The sequence below is a fragment of the Vitis vinifera genome, chromosome 2 (assembly GCF_030704535.1).
Source record: "Vitis vinifera cultivar Pinot Noir 40024 chromosome 2, ASM3070453v1".
In the NCBI taxonomy this organism is placed as follows: domain Eukaryota; kingdom Viridiplantae; phylum Streptophyta; class Magnoliopsida; order Vitales; family Vitaceae; genus Vitis; species Vitis vinifera.
In genome coordinates, this window is record NC_081806.1 from 9,036,153 (window position 1) to 9,060,266 (window position 24,114).

General features: G+C 38.3%; 1 protein-coding gene across 1 annotated transcript in view; it reads left to right on the forward strand.

Moving 5' to 3' along the window:
• The window catches only part of LOC100243747 (RNA-binding protein CP29B, chloroplastic), a 28,929-nt gene extending 5,164 nt beyond the window's left edge, over positions 1-23,765 (forward strand). The window contains exons 3-4 of the mRNA XM_002279649.4: positions 2,283-2,582; positions 23,307-23,765. Coding sequence (XP_002279685.1) covers positions 2,283-2,582; positions 23,307-23,417 — 411 coding nt within the window. The 3' untranslated portion in view covers positions 23,418-23,765. The remainder of the gene's footprint in view (positions 1-2,282; positions 2,583-23,306) is intronic.
• The last annotated feature ends 349 nt before the right edge of the window (positions 23,766-24,114 follow it).

Below are 24,114 nucleotides of genomic sequence, written 5' to 3' on the forward strand. Positions count from 1 at the left end.
TTTGATGAAATTCCCCCATGCCAGTGCTGGATTCTGGTTACAAATCCTTGGACCCTTCAAATATCAACTAAGCTTGTCACCTCAATGATTTCCTTTTTTCTTTTTCTTTTTCTTTTTTTTTTAAAATAAAAATCAATCTTTCTTTTCTATATGAAACAAATAATTATCATTGTTACGTAAGGCACCTATAACGAAGAGTACCTTCATGCTAACAACAAACATCCAAACCTTGATTACACCCAAGGAAAAGGCAAAAATAGAAGTATTTTTTCTATTTGACTAGTAACTTTCCTATTTTACCAATAATCATATAACTAAATGCTTTTGAGTGGTCTAAGGCTCAATTGGGATTTGATTCTAGGCCTTTCAGAATTACTTTTCCTATAATTTTTTCTCACTAATATGTTGGTAAAGTTAAAGGAAAGAAATTCTCAAAGAATTGCACCCACTTTGGTAACTATTTTGAGAAGGTCGAAGGTAGCTTTTCTAATAATCAGGATATCTTCTTTCATAATATTTTAAATTTTCTAATGTGTCCTCATATAATTTGTGAAATACCAACTTTAGACTCAAGATGAATATTATAACTAATTAATGATTTATTCTTGGTTCTTTATTCATAATAATATTGTTTAATATTACACATAATTTTGAAAAATAAAATATTAAGAATTGATTTTTAAATGGTACAGGCATTTATTTAATTAAAGATTATTTATATATGTACAGTAATAAATGAAACTGGTTAAATTTTTAACATTCCTTTAGTCATTATACATATTCACAATAATTTAACAGTTTAATTTACCAAATAGTTAAATGTTACTTTTGAAACATAGCACTTTTTGAACCATAATTTCTCAACTGTTTTACATCACAACCGTTTTGTCCTTCAGCATAGTTAAAAAGTGATCTTTCTTAAAAGGTGCAACAATACCAAATTGGCCCTAAGATTCAGCTAGTAAGGTAAGACTTGTCAAGAATTTTTGTGGAGTTTGGGTCCTATCTAAGTGGCAATATTATAAAGTAGTTATTATTTACATTTTATTCTAATTTTTTGGTTGTTTTCCTATAAAAATTCTTTCAGGGTTGCTATTTTTGAAGGATTAGGATACTTGTAGTAATCATCTTTCGCCTTTCTTTGCTTTCATTGTTTTTTCTTTCATTTGTTTATTTATTTTTTGGTTTTTTGTTTTGTTGAACCAAAGGTATTCCTTATAGAATTTTTAATAGGTGTACGAGGCATGAGGAAACCTTTATTACCAGGTGCTTTTTTCTTGCTGGTGAAAGTTCTTAGTAGGATAACTTGCAGGGGCAGGGGGGATATGGGCTTTGATGTGGTGGTGTGCAAGGGGGAAGTTCTTGGTTCAGTGTGTTGGGGACGATTTGGTGAATATTGGTTAGAGTAACAAATCAATTGAGTGCCATCTACCATGTGGAAGAGGTGCTAGAGCTAGACACAAATTTGGGGCATGAAGTTGGTTGGTTCTTGACCACGTTTTCGGAGGAGATTGTCAAACTGGAAAAGGATGTGTTCTATCAAAAGGGTATACAGACTGATCATTTTGGGAGGAACTTGATAGGATGAAAAAAAAATCCTATATATTATTATTGAAAATCCCATTTTTTGGTGGTTGTGGAAAGAGATGGTTTTCTGAATTAGAATTCAAGGTTCTTCCCTTTTTAAACCTTGTTTCTTAGTTATTCTTTTGCATTTTTTTTCCTACTTGTCCATGCTGCTGACATTGGAGGGGGAGCAATCGTTAAGAATGGAATGAATTAAGTATAATTTTTCTAGCTGCCTTTGCATATTTATGGGAACATGTTTACAAATCTAATGTTTTTCTGTCAATGATGATCATATTGGAGGTGGAGGGATAATTAAGTGCTTGTTTGGGATTCTGGTTTAAGAGCTTTAATCTGTGGCGCTTCCATTAAAAACATATTAAGAGGAATCATTTGATGTTTGGATATTAAAGAAAATGTGTTTTAATATTGTTTTTCATAATATATTATAAACAAAAAATAAAAGGATTTTTGAAAGAATCATCTTTCAAAAGATATTTTAGGAATCGCATTAAGTAATTATTTAGATTTTTAAAAGTGATTTTCAAAAGTTTGTCAAACACCTAATATTTGTAAGTGTTTTGAAGCATTAGGAAGCGCTTCTAGCTCTCTCAAAATCACTTCCAAATAAGCTCTAAATTTAAGATGAAAATTTTCTAGTTTCTTTTGCATATTTATGGAAATATGCTTCTTAATCTAATATCTATGTGGTGCAGGAATTATCAGGGAGGATAATTAGGGTAGAGTTTGCAAAGAGATTCAAGAAACCTTCTCCTCCTCCTCCTCCTCCTCCAGCAGGTCCTCCTGCTGGAGAGACACGCCATAAGCTTTATGTGTCCAATCTTGCATGGAAAGTACGGTCTACCCATCTCAGAGAATTTTTCTCCAGTAATTTTAATCCTGTTTCAGTTAGAGTTGTCTTTGATAGCCCTTCTGGAAGATCTGGTGGTTATGGGTTTGCCTCATTTGCCACAAAGGAGGAAGCAGAGGCTGCGATTTCTGCTTTGGATGGGAAGGTATAAGGAATTACATCTATCCTGTTATTATTTTCTTTGTTTTTTGTAGCATCATGCCTTCTTTATCTGAATTTAAATAATATTCCCAGATGCTTTAATGATTGAATGAGTCTTGGTTAATAGGTTGTGAAACCTACTCTGTGATCTAATCTGTTGGTAATTCTTTGCTCTTAGGTGTTGTATGTAGTAATTTTCAAGGAAAATTCCGTTCTCCTTTTCCTGGTCTCTTAGACATATCTTTGAAAATTTGTTCTAGTTTGGTGTTTCTTTATGAGGGGAAAAATCTAAATATACTGTTGTATTACTTGTGGCCAATGTTGATCCATCATCTCCCATGCTGCCTTCTTCCCTTTTTTCCTGAGGTTGAATTTCCTGCTTCTTCACTGTCTGCAAAAGTGATGATAAAAAAAAAAAAAATTATAGTTTGTGTGCTATGTTGTACCTGCTGTGGCATCCACTTCTGGAAGTACTGCCCTCATCTAACATCACCTCAGGTGTTGAGGTTTTCTGAAAGTCATATGGGCTCAGTTTTCTTATATTGGGTGCTATTTGGTAACTCAACAAAGAAAAATCCATCAGATTTAAGAGATTAGGACAATTGAAACCGTATTATGATTGCTGTAGTCTCTCTCATACTTCATACCCACTCTTTCCCAACTTGTTTCACTATTTGCCTTAAGGCACATTGCAGCGCTAAACCATGGTACAGGATCCGTCTTCTGTATACAGTGAACATCTGTGAAAAATTCATTTGGATTGGCAAACATTTCCTCCACTCTCTTTAACCAGTAAGAAGCTTTGTTTTGCAACCTTTTGTTGAGGTTGCTACTTGATGAAGATGATGTGAGGATGAATTTGAAACAAAGCCACTCACTTTAGTTGCTGCCTTCTAGGGTAATGATAAATTGAATTTGGCCTCCAAAAAGTTTTGTGATTCGTGGACATTTTTATTATTGTTGGCCAAGTTGGACACATGCAAGATGTGGTTTCTCTTAAGCTTTGGATGTTTTGCTTCTTTCTGCAACCTTACCACTCCCATTATTTTATCTATCAGCCGGACATACCTCCTTTCTTGAATAGAATTGCGATTGGTATGCCTTTGCTCCTTTCTTCAATGCAAAGCAAAACATTGCCATTTCCATTCTCATCCTTGTATCAATCTTCCATATAAGTCTGATTTTCATGTGCTTTTTATGTTCAAGGGTGACAATGGGCTACACACTAGGAGTAGTTCTCTCCCAATACCTGCAATACCACACTCTTTTCAATGTGACCTGTGTTCTCTATGAGATGTGTTGCTCCTAAGGAAATTGCAGTATATCTTTGGTGTGATATCTCTAGATAGTGGCATTTTAAAATGCTGGAAAGACAAGATGGTGGAATTGGATGCAACTTATACTTGCTCAATGGATATGATATGCTAATGGTAATACTTAATTGGGGTTTCCTGATCTGTGCTAATGGTTGATTTGAAAAGAGAGTACAGAGCTGTTGTTAAAACTTATGCTGACAGATTAACTGGCTTTGTACATTTTAATGTGTTTAAAGCCGAGATTTCTGTATATTAATTTGGATTTGCATGCATACCGTATTATCATGTGATCTTACCTTGGTAACTGGTCATATTTTACGATATAAATATACCAACCAATTCCAATAGAGTTATTACAGAATCCCATCAAGTTCTTCAGAGCTAACCAGTGATGCCAGTTACTGAATGACAAAGAGAATCCTGAAATTGGGTCAAAAGGCTAAGATGTTTTAAGGCTCGATTCTTCATGTGCAGCCAACCCATTGATTCATATGAAAATTCATGGAACTTGATTAGAGATCAGGTTTTTGAGTGCAAAATTTCTGGTTATGTTAATTGTTGTACATGTATTGGTCTCCCAGGTACGTTTTCCAGTCATGAACTGCTGTAGGATTCGTGAAGTTGGTTTTCGTTATAATGGATTTGATTTTCAGAGTTTTTGATGTAGTGGTTAGTGAATTGGTAGCTAATCAAGGATGAAAGCACCTAAACAAAAAAAAAGGGGCATACCCCAATACACATGAAATACATGAAGGGTCTGAAAGGGCACAACAAAGGGATTACAGAACCAAAATAAATCTAGCAAGGCTAAAAACAATCAACAAAGTCTATCACAGATAAATACCATCTCCTAAAGACTTTCTAGATCAAAGGAAAGGAGAAGACAAAAAAGACCTTTTTGAGCACTTGAAGTCTTCTAAAGTTAAGGTCTTTTCTGAGCACTTGAAGTCTTCTAAAGTTATGTCATTATGCTCTTGCCAAATGGTTCAAAACAAACACAAGGGTAGACTTGTAGACTTTTCTTCTCTTCTTTCTTATGGAACTCCTATGCCATCTTGCTAATACCTCCTTCATTGACGAGGGAAGAATTCACTAGAGACTAAAAAAGTGAAATCAATAAATTCCACAACACTGGAGCTTTACTAGTGTAAGATAAGATGGCTGGCTGCAAATAACCCACCCACCCACCCCCTCCCAAACACACACAAATAAAATGGAGGAATTTTGAAGGTTCATTCATGAAAGTGATTGCTTTCCTCCTTACTTTCCTTTCTTCATGGTTCTTGCGCATACAACCTTGTTTCAGTATCATCCACCATCTTTTCAAAAGTTGGTTCCACATCAATATCTTGTCCTAAATGGCCTTGGAAGCAAAAATTACACTATCAAGGGGAATAGGAACCTGCACTTCCTTGGATGGAAAGGATCCTCATAAAGAAAAACCCAAGGAACAAAAAGAGTTACCATCCTAAGGACAATCTTGGATCAACCTATCCTCAGTTTCTATGCAACACTATTTCATAAATACACTTGAGAAAAGACTCCATACTCTCCAGTTCCTTTCAAGAAAACTCCTCAAAAAGTGAGGGTTACAATGACCACCTCCACCTAGCTCTTCCTACACATTAACAACCCCACCATCTTTATGTGAAGTCCGCTAGCAAATCTAGGGTAGTCACCAAAAAGGGGAGTGGATTAGGTAATCATCTCTTGTTCAACATTTCATGCCAAATTTCAAAATCGAGATTAAATTCATTGAACAACAATTAGTAACAATTAATGTGACAAAGTAAAAGAGAGGGAGAAAGAAAATGCAAACTCAATGTTTGTGGTTTGACACCAAACTGGCATACGTCCATGATCCTCAAGCTTGAAGCTAAGCCTCGAGGTTTCTTTTCCTAGCAAGGATCCTCCTTAAACCAAGGACTCCTTCAACTTTACACTTGGTTTTTAGGTACAAATGGACCTTTACAATTGCTTCAAGTGCTTTCAAAAACATTGTTACATTCTCTTACATAAGAGCAATTAAAACTTTGATAGAAGTACAAACTAGCATTGCAAGTTGATTACAAATGAAAAGATTGACTAGTTAAAAGGGTGCAATCAAGAGGGCTATGCAAATGAAGAGTAAATGCACCAAGGAAATGTTTTTGAGCTTAAGATTGAATCACTTAATGATATGAATGTGGTAGGTGATTCATAAATGGTGTTTTGAAGCTTTAAATATGAAGGTTTTGCATAAAATAGCCTTTAGACACAATTTTTCACCTCTAGGTCGATCCCTCAAGTAGGTGTTTGCATTTATGCGAACTTTAGGTGATTTTTAAGCAAAATTCCTCAACTGATTATGTTAGGATTAAAACACCTTAATCCTATTTTTCGAAAGCAACAATAAACCAATGTGAAAAATTAAAGCACAAGAACACACGAGATTTATAGTGGTTCATTCTCAATATGAGAGTTATGTTTACTTGTAGCCACTACTGATTTTCACTATGATGAAAAAGAGAGTACAAGAGAATCCCAAAACTCCTCGCCCTCTAGGTTTTTCTCTTTTGCGTTTTTCTATCTCTCTCAAAACCCAAAAAGAAAAACACTTTATCAAAGTTGACTACCCTAAACATGATATAAATAGGGTAACCAAATCACATATGTAAAGTCCCCAAAATATCCAAAATACCCTTACTATTAGGATAATAATTAAGTTTCACATATCTTAACAATCTCCCACTTGGAGACTAATCCATCATCAACTGTCTCCACCTGTGGTGGTTTCAACTTCTCAATCCTTAACCTAGAAGTTCAATTGAAGTTGCACACAACTCCTGTTTTTCAATCGTTATGATCTTTTTCAAAATATGAGTTGGATTCTGATTTCCCTGAATCTTCTCGAGTATTAAAACTCCATATTCCAAAACTGATCTTATGAAGTGGTACCAAACTTGTATGTGGTTTGTCCTAGCATGATAAACATGATTATTTGTTAGATGAATGACACTTTGATTGTCACAATGTAACACACTTCGCTCATACTTGTGACCCAATTCTTCTAAGAAAGACTGCAACCACATCATCTCTTTACTAGCCTATCACTGCAAGATACTCTGCCTCAGTAGTAGAAAGTGCCACTATCTTCTACAACTTTGATACTCAACTGATTGTGGTAACACCCAGAGTATAAACATATTCTGTAGTACTTTTTTTGTTGTCTATATCACACCAACCATATCAAATTCTACACACCCCTGCAAGCCTAAATCTAAGTTTCTAAAACATAAAGTTGACTCTGTAGTGCTTCTCAACTACCTGAGAATCCACTTCACTGCATTCTAGTATTGTTTTCCTGAATTACTCATATATCTACTCACAACTCCCATTGCATGTGCTATATCCAGTCTAATGCAAACCATGACATACATAAGACTGCCAATAGTAGAAGCATAAGGCACTTTGGCCATGTAAACTCGCTCTTGTTTAGTTGAGGGCGACTGATCTTTGGATAGTTAGAAGTGACTAGCCAAAGGGGTACTCACAGGCTTCACTCTAGCCATATTGAATCTACTAAGCACCTTCTTCACATACTCTTCCTATGATAATTTAAGGATCTCCCTATCCCTAGTAATCCACATCCCAAGAATTTGTTTTGCAACGCCCAAATCCTTCATTACAAACTCCTCTGATAATTTCCTTTTTAGTTTGTCGATCTTATGTATGCTAGCCCCTACAATCAACATATAGCTGTAAAATAATGTAGGAGCCCATTATGCTAATTGATAAGATCTTATTGTCCAAATGGTGAGGATGAGTGAGGTTTCTAGGGGTGGTAGAAGCTGGTTTGCAGTGGAGGCTAAATCTTTTGAGCTTTTGGTTGCAGAAAAGGGAGGAAAGTTGAATGGGTGCATTTGGGAGAGTTGCAAAGAGTTCACGTCTTGGATCAAGTTTGGAGATGCAAGCTTACGTTGCTTGTTAGGTGGGGTGGAGGCTTGCTGCAAGGAAAATGGAAATAGGAAGTGGGCTTTTGCATGGGAGGAGATGGGAAGGAAATATATGCTGGAACGATGCTTAAACGAGGCTGGAAGATTCCTCCTCTGCTCTGTCCGGGACTTATAGTTGAAAAGATTTTGTATTATTGTTCCAGAAGGGAAGGGATTGTTGGGAGGCTGGAACACCTTGGTGGAGAAACTGGGAGATCTTGGAGTGGCATTGTTTGTAGGGGCTAAGCCTCCAATCACCCTAGTAGCTCAGATGAAGGAGAAAAGGGTGGTTTTTGGGTCGTTTTCGGAGGATGCAAAGACAGAATCCAAGAGGTTAGGAGATTCAGTGTGGCTGGAAGTGGGGGTAAGAGAGATGCAGGGAAGGATGGAACAACTTAAACGTTGCTTGGTGGGTTGGTGGGGTAATTCCTTGGCTTCCATTCCAGAGTTGGACTTTCTTAGGAGGTGGGTGAATCTTTAGTGGTTCCTAAAGGGGAGATTGAGAATTGCAGCATTAGGTAGAGGGCTGCTGCTATCTGAGTTTGAGTCTTTGTGGGAGGCTGAGCGGGTCCTTGCTTTAGGAAGAAAGAGGGTTAAGGAGAATTTCTTGTGTTTGGAGAAGTGGAATCCAGAGGTGGGGTGTTTTTGGAAGGATTTTCATATTAACGAGACTTGGGTTAGGGTGTTGGGTCTCCCGCTTCATTTGTGGAGTCGTGAGGTGTTCAGAAAGATTGGAGATGGCTGCAGAGGTTTTATTACAGAGGATGAGGATACAACTGGTATGTCTGAGCTGCAATGGGCCAGAATCTTGGCGAAGCTGGATGGAAGAAGCTTGCCTAGTTCAACCCAAGTTGCAGTGGGGTCAGGGTGTTTTTCTATTCTTTTGTGGTGGGAATTTCCGCCATGGTATGTGCAGGTGGTGCTGTCGCGTGGGAACCTTGTGAATGGTGTTTCAGAGGATAGGGAAGAAGGCGAGGGAAGTTCACGTGTTACCTACAGTGGAAGGTCAAAGGAAAGATCGGTACAGGTGGAGGCACAGTGCCGGGTACAAGACGTGTCACCTCCGGGTGATTTCTTGAAGGATGGTGCAGCTTTTGTTACTGCCTGTTCTACAAGGACGCATGCTGTGGGGTATGCAAAGCCTAGCAAGGAGGGGAGGTTAGGGGGCAAAGGTTTGACTGAGGGTAGTGATGTGTCAAGCTGATGCAATATGGGAGTTTTAGGAAGCGGGTCAGATGTTTTGGAAGGCAGGGCAGGTGTTCAGGGAAATGGCATGGGTGGGCTGGGTTGTTTGGAGTCCCAGTCGTTGGTTGGGTTGGACTCACTTAAGACCGGAGATAGGAAGAAAGGGTTTTTTGGGCCTTTTTGTCTGTCGGGCCTTGTAGTGGGTTGTGAGGGAGGAGGAAAGGAGTTTGGGCCTTTTGAAGTGAGCTTTGAGGGAGGAGGGTTTGGGGGGGGGGGGGGGGGGGAGGAGACTTGTTAAAGGATTCGGTTGGGGCTCTTGAGAGAGTTGAGTTGGGGATTGAAGGAAAGAAGATGGGAGATGGTCTCCTTAATGGGGCCCTGAGGGGACCAGTGGAGATGTTGACTTCGGAGGCGGCTTTTAGGGCGGCGGCCACCAACGAGGCCCTCTTGCTTGAAGCTTCAAGTTATGGAGATCTCTCTCTTCTCGAGGGGTGTTGGGGTTTATCTTCTTCTTCTACTTCTTCTTTTTGTTTTGGTCAGACCTTGAAGACGAGTGGGTTTTTTGGCTTGGGAAGGGTGGAAGACGTCGACAGGGAAGAGAGTATGGTGCCAATGAAAGTGATGATGCCGATGGGGCTTTTGGTGATCAGGTGCGACTCGCTGGATTGGACGACCAGGGGAGAGGGGGTGAAAGTTTTTGTGGAAGTGGGCAAAAGTAATGAAAGGCTGGTGGTGAAGGGGTTGTTGTAGGAAGATGGGGGGTTTGGAAGAGGTTGGGAAGATAGTTGTATGGTGAAGTTTAGCAGATTGCTCGGATTCCCGATAGAAGGTTTTGAAGAGGAAATTCTGAATATGCTCTAAAAGATAAAGATCAGAAGAGAAAAGGGCAAAAAAAGAGTCGCCCTGTGTCTACTAGGTTTGAGCGGGAGTTGAAGAAATTGGAGTGCTCAATTAATTACAACAAAAGAAAAAAAGGGAATGGGTTGACTAGAGAAGGAGGGGACAAAGAGTTGTGCCTCACATGAAGTTGAAAATTTTGTCTTGGAACGTTAGAGGAGTGAATGATGTCAACAAGAGGAAATTAATGAAGGCCTTAATCAAGTCTCAAAGGGTGGATTTGATGTGTTTGTAGGAGACTAAAATGCAATATTTGTCTTTTGGGGTGGTGCGTAGCTTAGGAGTGGGAAGATTTCTAGAGTGGGATGCAGTGAATGCTAGGGGTGCGACTGGAGGTATGGTTGTGTTCTAGAATAATAGAGTTTTGGAGTTGGTTTTGATGGAGGTGGGTCAGTTCTCAATTGCTTGCCGCTTTAAAAATTGTGATGATGGTTTTGTGTGGATCTTTGTAGAAACTGAGAATAACTCTTATATTCATTCAAAATTGTATATTTTTACATAATCGGGTCCCTATTTAACATACACACATAGAAAGCAAAAAAATGGAAAAAATTAAAATCACACAAATTACTCACAATTGGGGCCTCAATCTTTCCCTTAATATCTTACAAATCACCATTCAATTGATACCGGATTTCCACACTCCCCTTCAAGTTGGATCATAGATATTAATCATGTCCAACTTGCAAATAAAATCTTCAAAGCTTAATTTCTGTAACCCCTTGGTGAAAATATCTGCCAATTATTCCCTTGTAGGGATATAAGTCATGCCAATAATCCCTTTCTCAATTTTCTCCTTTATAAAGTGTCTGTTCACTTCTATATGTTTGGTCTTGTCGTTCTGAACAGGATTATGAGAAATACTAATGACAGCTTTGTTGTCATAATAGAGTTGAATTGGGAGCTCTATTGTAATGTGTAGTTCTTCCAACAGTTTCTGCAACCATAGTCCCTCACACATACCTTGTGCAACTGCTCTGAATTCAGCCTCGACACTGCTTCTGGCTACTACACTCTGCTTCTTACTTTTCCATGTTACTAAATTCCTCCAGACATAGGTATAGTAGCCTGTAGTAGACCTTCTGTCATCTGCTGATCCCGCTCAATTTGCATCTGTATAGATCTCTACCTTCTTACTGTCACTCTTCTTAAAGAACAGTCCTCTCCCTGGAGAGCCCTTAGGTATTTGAGGATCTTATACACTGTTTCCAGATGACTTTCCTTTGGTGAATGCATGTATTGGCTAACAACGCTTACGGCGAAAGCAATGTCTGGTCTAGTGTGAGAAAGGTAGATCAGTCTACCTACTAGTCATTGATATCTCTCTCTATCCACAAGTTTTTCGTCGCTTTTCGTTCTTTTTCTTGCCTTGATAGGGGTATTGCTTAGCTTGTATCCTAGCATGCCAGTCTCAATCAACAAGTCAAGTACATACTTTCTTTGGGAAATACTAATACCCTTCCTTGATCTGGCGACCTCCATTCCTAGGAAATACCGCATTTGACCCAGATCTTTTACCTTAAATTTTGTGGCTAAGACCTTCTTCAACCTTTCTACTTCTCTTGTGTCATCTCCAGTGAGAATGATGTCATCGACATAAACGATTAGGATGGTCATCCTTCCATCGTTGGACTGTTTGAAGAACAAAGTATGATCCAATAGCCCCTGTTGGTATCCTTGGTTCTTAATCACCTTTGCAAATCTATCAAACCATGCTCTCGATGATTACTTGAGACCATAGAGAGATTTCTTCAATTTGCATACCCTGGTTTCTTCTTCTTCCTTACAAAACCTTGGTGGTAGCATCATAAACACTTCTTCTTCCAGCTCACCATTCAGAAAGGATTCTTGATATCAAACTGATGGAGTGGCCAATTGAGGTTTGCTGCCAAGGATAAAAGAACTCGTATAGTGTTCAACTTTGCCACCGGTGTGAATGTCTTGGTATAGTCGATGTCGTGGGTCTGAGTGAACCCCTTTACAACCAGGCGGGCTTTGTATCGTTCTACTATGCCATCCGCCTTATATTTCACTGTGAATACCCATTTACAACCCATTGGTTTCTTCTCTCTTGGCAAATTCATCACTTCCCAAGTCCCATTTTTTTCCAATGCCCTTATTTCTTCTATCACTGCCTCTTTCCATTCTAGAATCTTCAAGGCTTCTTGAATGTTTTTAGGAATCTGGATTCTATCAAGGTTAGTTGTAAAAGCACGACACTTTGCAGAAAGAGCATTATAAGACACAAACTTCGAGATAGGATGGAGAGTACATGAACGAGGTTGTTTCCTAAGAGCAATGGGTAAGTCATTTGTTACCTGATCAGGATTGGAGCCAGACTCTTGAGGGGTTGGAACTATTACGGTTCTAACTCTTTTAGTGCTTCGGAGATGAGTGTCTTATTGAACTTCGATTTTGGCCTCCTTGAGTAGACGAGTGTTTCCCTATTTGTCTATAATTCCGTATCTCCCCCTGAGTTTAAGTGTCCTTCTGTATTAGGTGAAAAGGTAGATATAAGGCACGAAGTGGATTCGAACACAACAACATCGAGGTAGTCAAAGTTTAAGGGTGGTCTAATTTCACTCACGAACTCCTCTTGAAGCGAGTAATAGGGAGTATGCTAAAAAAATGTGACATCTAGGCTAACATATAACTTCTATGAAATTGGGTCATAGCATTTGTAGCCCTTTTGTGTGGAAGAGTAGCCAAGAAAGACACATTTAAGTGCTTTGGGATCAAATTTGTTCCGCTTAGGTCCGTGAGTGTGGACAAACATAGTGGGACCCAAAGACATGAAGTGGAAGATGTGCATCGAGTCTAGAATGAGGAAAAAACTCTTGGAATTTTTGGAGGGGTGTAACAAAAGATAGGACCTGACTAGGCATTCGGTTAATAAGGTATGTGGCTGTCAAAATGGAATCACCCCAAAATTGTGAGGACATGTGAGAGGTAAACATCAAAGCACGAGCAACTTCAAGAATATGTCTATTTTTCTGTTCTGCAACCCCGTTTTGCTGAGGGGTGTCAACGCAAGAACTTTGATGTATAATACCATTTTCTTGTAGATAAGTGCTCAAGGAGTGATTGAAATACTCAGTACCATTATTAGTACGAAGAATTTGAATTTTGGTGTGAAACTGAGTTTGTATCATAGAGTGAAAGTTCATGAAGACTGATCGAACCTCAGTTTTATCAGTCAACAAATATACCCAACATGGGCAAGTGTGATCATCAATAAAAGTAATAAACCATTTTTTATGGGTCTTATTAGGGATACGTGAGGGTCCCCATAGATCACTATGAATTAGAGTAAATGGTATGGATGGTTTATACTTAGATTTAGGAAAAGATGCCCGATGATGTTTGGCAAGTTCACACACTTCACACTAAAAATCCCATGAAGCTTTATTTGAATATAGTGAAGGAAATAAATGTTTTAAGTACTGAAAATTAGGATGACCCATCCTTTTGTGTCATAACAAAAGTTCACTGTCCTTAGGACGAGATGCAGAATTACAAACAGTAGGAGGACACTGTCCACGCACATCAGTTTCGTCAAAGTAATATAGATCCTCATGTTCCTTAGCACTGCCAAACGTCTTCCCCGATGATAGGTCCTGAAAAACACAATGAAATGGTAGGAATTTAGCTGAGCAATTAGACTTTTTGGTTAACTGGATAATGGACAACAAATTGCAAGATAAATTAGGTACAAGTAGGACAGGGCTGAGAGTAATAGACTTAGAAATGTGAATACTCCCTTTACCAACAATTAGGGATAAAGTATCATCTGCAATTTTTACTTTTAAATTACCGGCACAGGGAGAGTATGTAGAAAATAAATGATGAGTATTAGTCATATGATCAGATGCACCAGAGTCAATAATCCAGAGAGTAATATGAGCCATGGTGCCAAGTGCTGTCAGAAAAGTACTTTTTTGGGCCAAAGAATCAGATGACAAAGTAGTAGAAGACTGACCAGAGGCTTGGAAATTAAAAAAAAGCTCATATAATTTCGCAAGCTGGTCAGAATTAAACCCCACACTAGAAGTTGACTGACGAATTTCTGTGGGTGTTTTGTCTCTCTGGGTTTTGGTGGAGGCCTGATGACTATGGGCTTTATTGGGCTATCTGGGCTTCCAATCAACGACCTTGCCATGTAAAATCCAGCATGTGTCTTTAGTGTGGCCCAATTTCTTACAATGCTCACAATAAGTCCTCTTGGACTGTCTTGGGCCTGATCTAAAATGAGGCCCACTAGATCCAGTAGCATGAGGCCCACTATATCCAGCGTGAGGCCCACTAGATCCAGCATGTAGCCCACGGCTTAAAAGGGCTGAAGCCTTAGGCCCAAATGAGGGATCCAGTATCACTCTTCTTCTACTTTCCTCTCGCCGCACCTTAGAGAAGACCTCTCGGATGGAGGGCAACGGCCGGTGACTGAGAACCCTGCTCCTGGCGTCGTCAAGCTCGCGGTTCAATCCTGTTAGGAACTCGAAGACCCTCTTGTTCTCCCATCTTCTTCTTGAAGCGCACACTGTCACCCATGTACTCTCATTTTTCTTCGCAGTTAAGATCGAGATCTTGCCACAAACCCAGCATCTCGGTGTAGTATTCCGTGACTTCCCGATTGCCTTGCTTCATCTGCCAAAGCCGCATCTTGAGTCCAAAGACTTGGGAAGCATTCTTGGCATCGGAATATGTTTCCCATATCGCATCCCACACATCCTTTTCCATCGGGAGGAACATATAAGTTTTGCCAATGGCTGGCTTCATGGAGTTAATCAAGCATGAGGTGATGAAGGAGTTTTCGGACCGCCATTTCTAGGATGCTGCTACATCGGTCGGAGATGGTCGCCAAGTCTCGCTGGTAAGAAGCCCTAACTTTCCCTTTCCGTCAATAACAAGTTTGATTGCTTCCACCCACTCTTTGTAATTCTTACCATTCAATTTTTCAATGGTAAGATGGAGTGGGGAGTTGTCGAATGAACCGACAGGGCTTTCATGGGTTGCCGATTGATTAGACTCATGGTTGTCTCCTCTTTGGGCAGCCATGGATTGATTAGGGTTTTAGAGCAAACACCGCTCTGATACCATGTAAAAACTGAAAATAACTCTTATATTCATTCAAAATTGTATATTTTTACATAATCGGGTCCTTATTTAACATATACACAGAGAGCAAAAAAAATGGAAAAAATACAAATATGGAAAAAAAATTAAAATCACACAAATTACCCACAATTGGGGCCTCAATCTTTCCCTTAATATCCCTATAAATCACCATTCAATTTATACCGGATTTCCACAATCTTCACAAGTGTTTATGGGCCTATTGTTAAGAGGAGTAGAGAATGTTTATGGGAGGAGTTAGGGGCCATCCAAGGGTTATGGAATGACCCCTAGTGCTTAGGAGGGGATTTTAATGTGGTTATTCCCTTGCGAATGTAGTAGGAGTGGGAGGGTGTCTTTAGCCATGAGGAAGTTTTCAGAGGTGATCGATGATTTGGATTTGAGAGATCTTCCCTTGTAGGGAGGACCGTTTACTTGGAGTGACGGGTTGAATAACCAGTCCATGTCTAGATTGGATCATTTATTGGTCACTGAGGATTGGGAGAGTCGTTTCAATGGCGTTGTTCAATACACCCTCCATAGACCGTGTCTGATCACTTCGCCATTTTGCTAGATGGAGGAAAGGGTGAGGAAAGGACCAACCGCTTTCCATTTTGAGAATATGTGGTTAAAGGAGAAAGGGGTCAAAGATTTGTTGAAAAACTGGTGGCAAGATTTTTAATGGTTCCTGTAGTTTTGTCATAGCAGAAAAGTTGAAGGCTCTTAAGACCAACCTAAAATTATGGAACAAGGATGATTTTGGGAAGATTAGGGTTAATAAGTCTTTGACCTTAGAAAAAGCCTCTTTCTGGGATGAGTAAGAGAAATCAAGAGAGTTCAATTTGGAAGAAGTGGAAGCTAGAAAGGAGGTAAGGGAGGATTACAAGAAATGGGTTCTCTATGGAGGAAGTCTCCTGGAGACAAAAGTTAAGAGAAGTTTGGTTGATGGAAGGAGATAGAAATACGGGCTACTTCCATAGGATGACAAATGCCCACAAAAGGAGAAATTGGTTGGTTAAGATTAAAATTAACAGTTCTTGGCTTTTAGAGGAAAATGAGATTAAGGAGGGAATGGCTAGGGCCTTTTAGAATCTGTTGACGGAATCGGGAGATTGGTGACCTAGCTTGAAAGGACTAGATTTTGAAAGAATCGGGGCTAAGGATGTTGTAAGATTGGAGGAAGCCTTCAATGAAGGGGAGGTCTTCTCTGCCCTGTTCGAGTTGAACGGGGACAAGGCTCTTGAACTGGATGGTTTCTCTATTGCTTTCTAGCAGTTTAACTGGGGGTTTGTGAAGGAGGAAATTATGGGTTTTTTTAGAGATTTCCATGAGTGGGGAAGATTTGTTAGGAGCTTGAATGCTATGTTCTTGGTTTTAATCCCCAAAAAAGGAGGTGCAGATGACCTTCGAGACATTAGACCTATCAGTTTGGTGGGAGGTCTTTACAAATTGTTGGCTAAAGTGCTAGCTAATAGGTTGAAGAAGGTGGTCAATAGGGTGGTGTCTCCGACCTAAAACGTGTTTGTTGAAGGGAGGCAAATTCTTGATGCCGCATTGATAGCTAATGAGGCTATTGATTCTATGTTAAAAAGGAATGAAAGTGGGGTGTTATGCAAGTTGGACATAGAAAAGGCTTATGACCACCTAAATTGGAATTTTTTGCTGATTGTGATGCAAAAAATGGGTTTCAGGGAGAAGTGGGCAGGCTGGATAAGATGGTGCATTTCCTTTGCATCATTTTCGTTCTTGGTTAATGGCATTCCGTCGGGTTTCTTTCAAAACACTAGGGGTCTGAGGCAAGGGGATCCTTTATCGCCCTATCTCTTTGTGATTAGGATGGAGGCCCTAAGCTACCTTATTAATAGAGTTGTGAGTGAAGGATTCTTATTAGGCTGCAGGGTTTGGGGAAGGGGAGGAGAGGGGGTTCAAGTTACCCACTTGCTGTTCGCTGATGATACTATGGTGTTTTCTGAGGCTTCCACAGAAAATATGGTCTTTTTGAGCTGAATTTTAATATGGTTTGAAGCCATTTTAGGGCTGAAAATCAACTTGGACAAGAGTGAAATCCTTCCAATATGAAGGGTTGAGAATGTAGAGGATTTGGCCCTTGAACTTGGCTGTAAGGTGGAGGCGCTACCATCCTCTTACTTGGGGCTCCCCTTGGGGGTTGCTCATAAATTAGTGGCAGTTTGGGATGGGTGGAGGAGAGATTTCGGAAGAGGCTTGCCATGTGGAAAAGACAATTTATTTCTAAAGGAGGGAGGATCTACTCTCATTCGGAGTACTTTGTCAAGTATGCCCATATATTTCATGTCCTTTTTGCATATGCCACGAGTGGTTAGATTGACACTAGAGAAAATTCAAAGGGACTTTCTTGTGGGTGGGGGAGGGTTGGAGAAGAAGCCTTATCTTGTAAAGTGGGAGATTGTTTGTTTGGATAAAAGGAAGGGTGGTTTGGGTGTTAGAAATCTTTCTAACCTCAATAAAGCCCTTTTGGGTAAGTGGAGTTGGCGCTTCATGGAAGAAAGGGGGACCCTATGGAAACAAGTGATTAGTAGGAAATATGGGATGGAAGAAGAGGGGTGGGGTACCCGAAAAGTAAGGGAGGGGTATGGTGTGGGGTTTTGGAAAGAAATAAGGAAGGAATGACATTAATGAATAGCAATCTTGTTTTCTCCATGGGGGATGGTAGAAGAGTGAGATTTTGGGAGGATAGGTGGTGTAGTGATGACACATTAAGCCTTCCCTTCCCTTCGTTGTTTGCATTGGCGGCATTTAAAGAGGAGTGGGTGGTAGAGGTGTGGGATGCTTCGAGGGAGGAGGGAGGCTGGAATCCACATTTTTCTAGGCCGTTTAATGATTGGGAGTTGGAGATGGTGGAGAGATTCCTTGTCACCTTACAAGGGAAGAAGGCGCACCCTAATATGGAGGATAGGGTTTAGTGGAAAGAGGCCAAGGATGGTTTGTTTTATGTTAAAGCCTGTTATAGCACTTTAGAGGGCAGTAGTATAGTCCCGTTTCCGAACAACATTATTTGGAGCTCTTGTGCTCCCCCAAAGGTTGGTTTTTTTGGTTGAGAAGCCTCATGGGGTAAAGTTTTAACCTTGGGTCAACTAAAGAAAAGGAGTTAGTCACTCTTGAGTAGATGTTTCCTTTGTTGTGCTGCTGAAGAGACCATTGATCTCCTTCTAATTCACTGCATCAAGACTAAGGTTTTGTGGGACTTGTTGTTTACCCTTTTTAGTGTGCCGTGGGTTCTTCCTTTGTCAGTTAAAGAGATCCTTCTTGGGTGGCATGACTCTTTTGTGGGCAAAAAGAGAAGAAAGGTTTGGAGGGCAGCTCCTTTGTGTCTCTTTTGGATGGTTTGGAAGGAAAGAAATAGGGATTGCTTTTGAAAATAAGGAGTTCTTGATTCAAAAGTTGAAATATTCTTTTGTTAATAACTTTTGGTTGTGGGCTAAGCTACGTATAGATGAAGGGCCTAATTTTTTAATCAACTTTTTTGACTGGTTGGACTCTAGTTGAGGGTGGGTGTGTTTTTTTTTAACCCTTCTCTCTTTTGTTTTTGCCTTTTGGCGCCTATTGTATACTTCCTGTATGCTTTGGGTTGTCCGTTAGTTGCCCTTTTCTTATTAATATGTACTTTTTTTGTGTCTTTGCGTATAAAAAAAAAAAAAAATGTAGGAGCCATCATACCTCTTGATATAGCAACAGTAATCTGCCTGACACCTCAAAAAACCATTGCTGCTCATGAAGTTATCGAACTTATTATAACATTGTCTTGGAGCGTGTTTCAAGCCATATAGACTTTTTTGTAACTTACACACCATTTTCTCTTTTCCTTGAACTTGAAATCCTTATGGCTGATGCATGTGAATTTCTTCCTCCAAATCACCATGAAGAAATGTCGTTTCTATGTCCATTTGTTGTAAGTGCAAATTTTCTTTTGCCACTAACCTAAGTACCATTCTAATAGTGGTCAATTTAACCACTGGTGAGAAAATCTCTGTGTAATCAATGCCTTACTTTTGTTGAAAGCCTTTTACTACAAGCCTTGCTTTATACCTTTTGCTACCATCATGTTCTTCCTTTATCCGATAGACCTATTTATTTTGCAAAGCTTTTTTCCTTTTCAGTAGTTCTACCAATTGCTATGTTTGATTGGATATCAACGAATCCATCTCATCCTTCATGGCTAACTTCCACTTGATTGATTCATCAACTTGCTCAGCTTTTTCATAACTCTTTGGTTCACCTTTGTCAATCAATGTTTGAAAAATTGTGATTTTTTTGCTGATATTTCACTGAAAAATCGCTTATCAGTGGTGGCCGATACAAAATCTACCACCGATAATTGGTCCAACGATTTTTTGCCTAAAAATCAGTGAAATCACCGATATATTGGATTTATCGGCTATTTTGCTGATTTATTGGGAAACTTCCCGATTTTTTCAGTCAATCAACTGACTGACGTGGTCAACACTACTCTTTACCCACCTTTTCAAATTTCAAACAACTCGTCCCTTTGCCTGCCTCTTCATATTTCAAATAGCCACCCTTTCAAATTTAAAGCTGGCTGCTAGGGGGATTCAAACCCAGGCCAAAAGGCTTAGGTTCAAGCTTGGTTGCCGCTAACCAAGTTCCCTCTTGTTATCATATGATCATAATAAATACGTTAAAGTTCATTATTAAAAAAAATAAAATTTAATTATTTTATTTTAAATTTTATTTAATATTAATAAATGTATAAAAACCATCATTATAATTTTCTTAACAAATATTTTTAATATCATTTTATATGATAATTAAATATTAAAAAGTCGTATATGCATCATCATTTATTTTACATTATTAAATGCATTTGAATTAAATAAATTATAGTTTTAATATTAAATGTATCATCATTTATCTCATTAATCCTATTTTAAAAAATTACTATCACTTCACTTTTAAATTTTTTATATTTATCCTTTTAGTTTTGAATGTTTTTATTTTAAAATATTAAAAATATAAATTTATTCAAAAAATACTAAAATATAAAAATAATAATAATTAAATATTTTATAAATTAAAATTAATTTGATTAGATAAATAATAAATTATTAATACCGACATATCCTTACTTACAAATGTTTTTCTCTTTAACCATATTTATGTCAATTACACTTAAAAAATAACTTTAATATGTGTATTTTTATTTATTTTATAATTTTTTAGAGTTGTTTTAAACATTTTCATGAATTTTGAATAATTTTTGCCTTATCGACATTTTTGTCAAAATATCTACTAATATTTATGATATATCCGTAAAATCCAAGTACCGATATATGTGTGTTTACCGATATTTCAAACCTTGCTGTCAATAAGCAGAACTCCACACATCTTAAGAGGTTACACTATTGGTTGACTCAACCAATACCTCAACTATTTGACACTGCCAGCAATCTTACTATGGAGGGGTGCCACACTTAGCAAGTATCATGCCATGCTCCATTTCTTTTAGAAAAAAGAAAAATACGACTTCAATTAAGTTATAATATTGCCTTTAAGCTAAAAAACATGCTAGAATTTGTTTTAGACCTTGAATGAGATATTAAATAGTTTGAAAATGATTTCTCACTTTCCCATTTGATTCTCAAATTTAAAAAACATTTAATGGGTGGGTTCATTTATGATCAAAGGTTTTATTTGAAAAGATCATGAAGTAAAATCCCATGTGATTGCACCTTGACCTGGAATTACATTTTACAAGTTCTAACCTCAAGTTTATTTGGATTTCTTGCTTGAAAAGATTTTGACTCATTGAGTGGATGCCTTCTTCTTGAACTCCTTAATTGATGTTGTACCTGTTCATCCTTCAAGAAAAGGATTAAATGCTAATCCTTTTTTGGTTACCACCGAAATCAGTTTTATGAAACCTTGGGCTTACACCTTAGCCACAACAATACTGAAAAAAGAAGGGAAAAAGGCATTAAACTAGGAATCCCCAAATGAAACATAATGCCAAAACCTGGCATATTGGTTATTGCCCACTTTTAATCTGGTCCTTGCATCCTAGACTCTCCTTGTTGACTTCTACAAACCCACCTCATACTCATGGCTCTCTTGCTTAGAGCACCAACCACTAACTTTTTAACCAAACTTTCCAATAAAGACATGTCTCCACTACCTATCTCTTTCCATTGCAAATCTCCAATAATATTTACCAAGCAAGACCTTACTAAGATTTTTATTGAGATTCGACAGGTTTCTAATACCTAAACTACACTTTCATTTATAGGAACATGGAATCAACCAATTCATAGTATGGGGTGCCTTCTCAGGGCAACTGCTTTCCTGCAAAAAGTCAAGCTGGAGCCTCTCAAATATTAAATGCATCACTTTTGGAATGACAATAAGAAAGACGAGTAGTAAGTGGGTGAGCTAAATAGAATACTCTTCAGAAGAGTTAGTCTGCCTCCTTTAGTCAAATACCATTGTTTGTAGGAAGCAAGCCTTTTGAGAGGCCAACTCCTAGATTATGGTTGACTTGATAGAGGCACTGAAAGGAAGCTATAAGTGAGTATAAGGCAGCTTTCCCACAACAAAACCCGACAAAGAGGCCAAATCCTCAATATTAGATATCTCCCCTAGAAGGATTAACTCACTTTTTGCCATATTGATTTTCAAACCTGACACCAGTTCAAACCAAAAAAGGATCCACTTAAAATGCATTAGCTGCTGTAAAAAGAACTTGAATTTGGAGTGATGCAAAGTTCAGATGGCTTTTGACCTTTATATTTTTAACTCGGTACTGTCACTGTATTTCTATTTTAAAGCGTTTATCGTTTGGTCCTTTTTTTTGTCAGTTTTTGAAACAATCCAATTTTATATACTCATTAGTATGCTGTATGCTGATATATAATTTTAGTGCTGATCAGGCCACAGATCTTTCAGTGTACACATAGAAATACATCCATTATATCCCTCTGGATCTTCATGATTTAATGCACCATTCTAGATTAATTGTTAGAAATATATCTAGGGTTGCACTTGGAAAGTTCTTTGGTGGGAGGATGATCCTTTGGGGATTCTCTTCTCTCAAATGTTCACTCTTTCTAACTTTAGAGAAGTCACTATTATACTCAATCTTGGAAATTTCATTTCCATAGATACTCCACACTTCACTCAATTTCTCAAAGATCTCTCTTTTTTGTATTTGGTTGATAAAATGTGTTGTATTTTTGGAAAGAAATGGATCCTTGTTGTCAAAATCTTTCTTTTAGGCTTCAATGGGGTTGGGAGGTTCAGGCTAGATTTTTCCTGAGGAAGCTGAACAGATTGTCCAGTCTCCTATAATCTCTTAAAACCTTTGTTCAAGAAGCTGATATGAATTAAGTGCTCCCTAGAGAGGCTCAAATGATGATGGTGATTGGACTCAATGCCTTGGGCAGAGGGGTGGGTTGTGTGGAATGTTGCAGCCTGTTGCTATCCTTGCCTTCTTTGCCATGTGATGGGTTGTCTAGAGAGACTCTAGAATTAATGTTATTCTTTCCTTCCCTTTGGGCTTCTTTGATTACAGATTTTGTGGGGTATTTCTTTGAGTGTCATATTGACTGACTAGATGGTGGTTTGCTTGCATAGAGATGCCACTAAGCAGAAAAATTTTCAGTGGATTTCCCCTCCACTAGGAAAAATCAAAATAAATCTTGATGGGTGCTGTTTAGGGAAATTTGGTCACTGCTAGTTAGTATTGAGAAGGACCATGTTTCCATTTTCCTTGATTACAGGGGCTGGTGATGCCATTGAAGCTGGGATGAGGCTGTTTTAGAAAGTCTTCACAAAGTTAAGCTTAGGGTTTACAATGAGTGCATGTTGAGGGGAGCTTTTCTATTGTCCATTCTTGAATTAGATAGGATTCTTTAGGTTTGTGCAGGAATGATGTTTCAATAAGGGAAATTTGAAATATTTTATTTTGTTTTGTTCTATTTTTGAGGTTGGTTGCCAGGTTAAATGCATAGGAAGAAGCCCTGTCATTGGACAAGTTTAGGAAAAAGTTCTCTCTTTGTGGATTCTTTGGGGTGTGTTTTGTTGTTGTTCTTCTTCTACATTCTTTTGGTTTCTTGAAGGATCTTTCATTGTTCTTGTAATTCTTTCATTAATATAGTCATGTTTCTGATCCAGGGATATGCTAAATATTGTTACCACTGCATGATCAGGATTAACGAGAAACATTTTTTTTCCTTTTCTACCTTACTACTGCAGGAATTGATGGGGCGACCAGTTCATTTAAAATTTAGTGTAAAAACCATTGATGAATCCGGAGATGAAAAGGAAGAGGGAGACATATCTGAGGGACAACCTGAAGAAGCATAATTGACATACACACATTCATTTGTCATATAGATTGAGGGAAAAATGTGGCGGAAACAGGAAATTTCACCTCAGCCACACAAGTGGTGAAAGACATTCTCTATGGTCTGTACATTTTTGTATTATGTTTTCCTTCTTGTTTCTTCTGTGATACCCAGAGTAAAATTAGATATGCCAAAATTTGTTAATATCTGAATTATCTTTCTTGTATGAGATGTAGTGATAAGATTAGTTTCTATTTAAGAATGACTTGATGTAAGCTCTTTTGCTGTATTACGTATTATTTTGCCTTTGATTTCTTGTATGGCACCAAATATGATATATTGTTATTTTTTATGATTTTGTTGACAATATTTGTTTAACTTCTATTGCTAGGTTCTAATGAAATAAAAGTTCTATTTTTGGTCTGCATATAAGATGACATATCATAACTCATGTTCTACAAACATGTATGCACGTCTTAGAATACAAAGTAGCACAAAGGAGTCTAGAACTGGAATTACAAAGCTGCCTGTGGTCCTTGGCCAGAAATTCTGCTATTATAGTGGAGCTTTTGTAGTAAGCAAGAAAATTCACTGGAAGAGGGATGTGTTTTGATTAAAATGAGGACGAACAATCCGTGTACAAGAAAATGCAAGGAAGCATGGTTTTTTTTAGTCTTGTATGTGGATAACATGTTACTCATTGGGAATGATGTTGG